Source organism: Aegilops tauschii, chromosome 2 (genome assembly GCF_002575655.3).
Source record: "Aegilops tauschii subsp. strangulata cultivar AL8/78 chromosome 2, Aet v6.0, whole genome shotgun sequence".
In the NCBI taxonomy this organism is placed as follows: domain Eukaryota; kingdom Viridiplantae; phylum Streptophyta; class Magnoliopsida; order Poales; family Poaceae; genus Aegilops; species Aegilops tauschii.
Window position 1 is genome coordinate 10,596,866 of NC_053036.3, and position 4,259 is coordinate 10,601,124.

A 4,259-nucleotide genomic window follows, 5' to 3' on the forward strand; every position below is an offset into this window, starting at 1 on the left:
CATGCCAAATTCAGTAGCTCGCAGTTAGCGTGGCCCTTGCAGATTTGAGCATACCTGCCACGAACTAATTTCGCGTCCCCCGCGGCCTCCTTCCACTCCCTGATGTAGTGAGTCCAGGAGAGCACATCGTCGCGGATCCGGATCGCGCGCTCCCTCCAGCGCCCCCCCCCCCCCCCCCCCCCCCCTTCTCCGCGAGCTCCTCCGGCGAGACGAGCGTGATTGGCTTCAACAGATCTGGGAATGCTTGGTAGACGAAGGGAAGAGGGACTCGAATCCACTCCTCTCACCGCCTCCGCACCCCAATGGATCTGACCGCCCCAGCCATGTGGAGCAGGCTGGCGCGCGCCTACTGGTGGATAGAGGGTGGCGACTGCGGCGACGGCCATGGGGGCGGCGGTGGCGGCGCGGGAAAGTGGTGGCGACGGTGGGTGTGGTGAGGGTGGGCGCGGTAGGTGGGGAACGAGAGCGACCGTCATCCTCGGGTCACTTCCGAGTTTCAGAATTTTAGAATTCTAGAGTTACAGTTTCGAACATATGGATTCTTTATAATGACCTTTCTATATGCTAAGCATGATTCATGAGGTAACTTTTCTTTCTATCTTTTTACTCCAACAATGGATCTCCAAATTATATTGCCTTTGTTCGTGCATACTAAATTGGCCATGAGAAAACGCCAACTTCTCATTGTTATTACGCAGAGACTAATGAGTATGAGTGGTGGAAGCAAGCTAATCTAGTGCTAGAGTCTAGAGCAGTACCGTAAGGTACTACTGATGTAATCTAATCTACTCATGTACAAGCAACTAATCTAATCTACTCATGTACTAGAGTATACCGTGAACTGTAGTTGAAATCGATTGCATATACTACTGATGTATACGTTGCTCACCTCTTCCAGCAGGAACAGCTGCAGACCCTGCACCAGCAGCCGCCTATGTTGCCCCTTCTCCCACGGCGCCCGCGCCATTCAGGCCATTGGCCTGAGCATCGGCGCCCCCAGCACCAGCTGCCGCACTGAGGGGCAAATTCATCTTCGCCCCTGACATCTTGTGCCGTCGCCAGTCGCCAGAATCCGCCGCCGCCGTGCGATTTTCTTGAAACAGAGACTACGAGAAAGCGGGTAATGGAACACTCCCAAACGGAAGTCACGGGAAGTGGGAACCGCACGAAGCCACGAACGGGAGACACGTATGGGCTCCTAGGAGCGGGCTTCTGGGCTGGGCTTAAAATGTGGCCGAACCGAGACTTTTGGCCGGTATACCAAAAACTCGGGGCCCACTGAAAATTCCGAAATTTCGGAAATTTCGTTGAAACATTTTTCCCTGGATGGGATACCGCGTACTGGGCGGGGCGGCTCCACTTGGGAAAAAAAATTGTGTATCATATGCATTAGGCAATGACTTTGAATTGCTTCTGTGATTATTCATGCATTGATTTCTATTTCCTTTTATTTTTACTTGTGGCATCATGGATCATAAGCAATGACTCTGAATTGTTTGTACATATATCCGCTAAGCAAAGGCAATCGAAAATTCAATGCATGCACCTATAATAGATGCAGACAAAATGAATCGGTAAATAATCAATAAGATGGCGCAACAAACTGTTCAAAATAGATGATGAGATTCATAAAGGCCAAAATAAATATTACCTCACCTCTCTGTTTGTTCCGGAGGATGAGGTGTGTCATATGTAAAATATGGGAAATGAGGTGTGTCATATGTAAAATATCTAAGGAATCCAAAAAGACAAATTGATTATTAAGAACCACATGGAACAACCGATCAGTGGTGTGCCCTGTTTGCACGCTTTCGGTTAAAGACTGAACTGGCATAAAGTGGACCACGGCGAGACTGATTGGGTTCTGAAGAAACCAAAAGAGCTACTGTAGCTCTGAAAGATTACTGAAGCATGGAGCTGTGGTTCTCTTCATCACTGACGATGATACAAAAAAGAGGCACATATCATTTACTTACGATGACTTGTGCCCTGCTTCTCCACTGAAGTTCCTCTGGAAAAAAACCAAGCAAATTCCCACGTGTGTAATATGTAAATGGAGTCCAACAAAAGACAGTGCAAAGATGATTAGATATCATTTCTGAACGGTACAATAATGGATTTGGACCTACCATGAATATTACAGATAGTCAAATACTGGTCAGTCCATTCTTTTCCATGCTGCTTGAAAAGTTGACTGCTCCAGGTCCAGGTCTCCCAGCCACCAACCCACTCACCCACCCACCCAGTCGTCCAGCGATTCTTTGTTTAAACAAAACAGGCTGCCTGGAGCAGTTTATATCTTGCTAAGAGTCTCTTCAGGACTTGGCAGAGTCTCGTCAATCCCGGCCATGGAGATTGCCATATCAGCAGTTGCAAGTGAACTTGTGAGCCGGTTCATCTCCTTCCTGATGAACAAGTGCCACTCAAGCCATGCGCAGTCAGAGGAAAAGAAGGTGGAAAGGTTGCAGCATCTCCTAATGAGAGCTTGTACAATCGTCGAGGAGGCGGACACTCGATACATAACAAACTCCGGGATGATGATGCAGCTCAAGATGCTCTCGGAGGCCATGTACCGAGGTCACAGCCTCCTCGATGCCTCGAGGTACCGAGCCCTCCAAGACGGTGCGGGCTTCGACAAGGTTAGCAGCAATGACTCATCTAGCAACAGTTTGTATTTAGTCATTCCAGTCAAGCGTTCTCGAACAATGGCAGAGAAAGGCAACAAGGCCATGGGCCTCGACTCACATGGTGCTTTGGAAAGCTTAGAAATTGTTGTTGCAAACATGTCAGAGTTTGTTGTGCTTTTGGGTGGATGTGAGCGCATGTCGCGTAGGCCATATGATGTTTATCTTTACACCGACAACTTCATGTTTAGTCGACACGCTGAAAAGCAAAAGCTTTTGAGCTTTTTGTTGGAGCACAACGATCCTTCAGGTGATCATGCATTAGCCATTCTTCCGCTCATAGGTGGTGTCGCAGTTGGGAAGAAAACTTTGGTTGCTCATGTGTGTGGCGATGACAGGGTCCGTTCACGCTTCTCCTCTATTTTGCACTTGAATGGAGACAACCTTTTGGGGATACTTGGTGATGGGAGGGCCATGATTGAGATAATGTTGGTAGTTATTGATTTCACTTCTGATGTAGGTGATGATGACTGGAAAGTTTTTCACTCATTTCTCATAAGAATGGGCAGAGGAAGCAAGGTCATCATTGTAAGTAAGCTTAAAAGAATAGCCCGGTTTGGAACGGTGAAACCAATTTTACTAAGTGGGCTATCTCATGATGAGTTGACTTACCTTTTCAAGGCACTCGCCTTCGGAAGTATAGAGCCAGCAGAACATCCGCGGCTAGTACAAATAGCAGATGAATTTGCCATGGTGATTCATAGTTCGCAAGTTTCACTTGTGGCAACAAATATGTTCACGGATGTGTTAAGAAGCAACCTCGACGTTCAGTTCTGGCGTTGTATATTGGACAAGGTGGCAAGAATGGTTAAAAGAAACCGCTCCATTTATGGTTTGAACCCAACCATGCGTATAGAACAAGGCCATCCAGTGGACATAACAGACATTGCTTTGCATCCACTTAGCATGAAACCTTATAGTGATAATATTTCAATCAAGACGGAATTGCCAAGTGTGACATTTGGAGAACTTATAACAGATCCTACTGTTAGGCCCAAAGGAGACTTCACTCTAATTGCATGGGAATCAAGGATAGCCCCTCATAAATCATTTCCTAATTATGTTACAAGTCATGCTCAGGATACACATCAAAGTAGTGCCCTGCCAGGGAGGAAGCGACGAGGAGTGCCAATCTAATTTTATTTCAGAACTTGTTATGTAACTCTCGTTGTAATATTTTGATACATGACAATTTAACTAAATCTGTTACAGATCTCAAGTGACATACAGTGAACTTATATGTAAAATGTAAAAGGAGTCCACGAAAGATAATAAAATATACATTTTGTATGGAACGATAATCAATTTGGACCTACCTACCTACCTACTGTGAGTATTATAAATATTGGCCAACTTTTTTCATGCTGCTTGGAAAGTTGGCTTCTCCTTGTCACATCTTTGGACATTTTATTAAACTAGACAAGTATGCGTGTGTCACCAACCCACTTGCTGCAGTCAAATCATCCCTTGAGACTTTTCGATTTTGCCAATAGCTTTGCCAGACTTTTTAGAACGAAGACGCTAGGAGCGTCCGGCTTTAAATTAATAAAGCCCACAAGGAAACAGGCACAATGT

The 4,259-nt window shown here is 46.0% G+C and overlaps 1 protein-coding gene across 1 annotated transcript; it reads left to right on the forward strand.

Annotated features, from left to right (window-relative positions):
• Positions 1-203: 203 nt before the first annotated feature.
• On the forward strand, positions 204-3,979 carry LOC109779051 (disease resistance protein RGA2-like). Its single transcript, XM_020337638.4, has one exon. The coding sequence runs from the start codon at positions 2,349-2,351 to the stop codon at positions 3,819-3,821; it is 1,473 nt and encodes a 490-aa protein (XP_020193227.1). The 5' UTR covers positions 204-2,348; the 3' UTR covers positions 3,822-3,979.
• Positions 3,980-4,259: the final 280 nt, after the last annotated feature.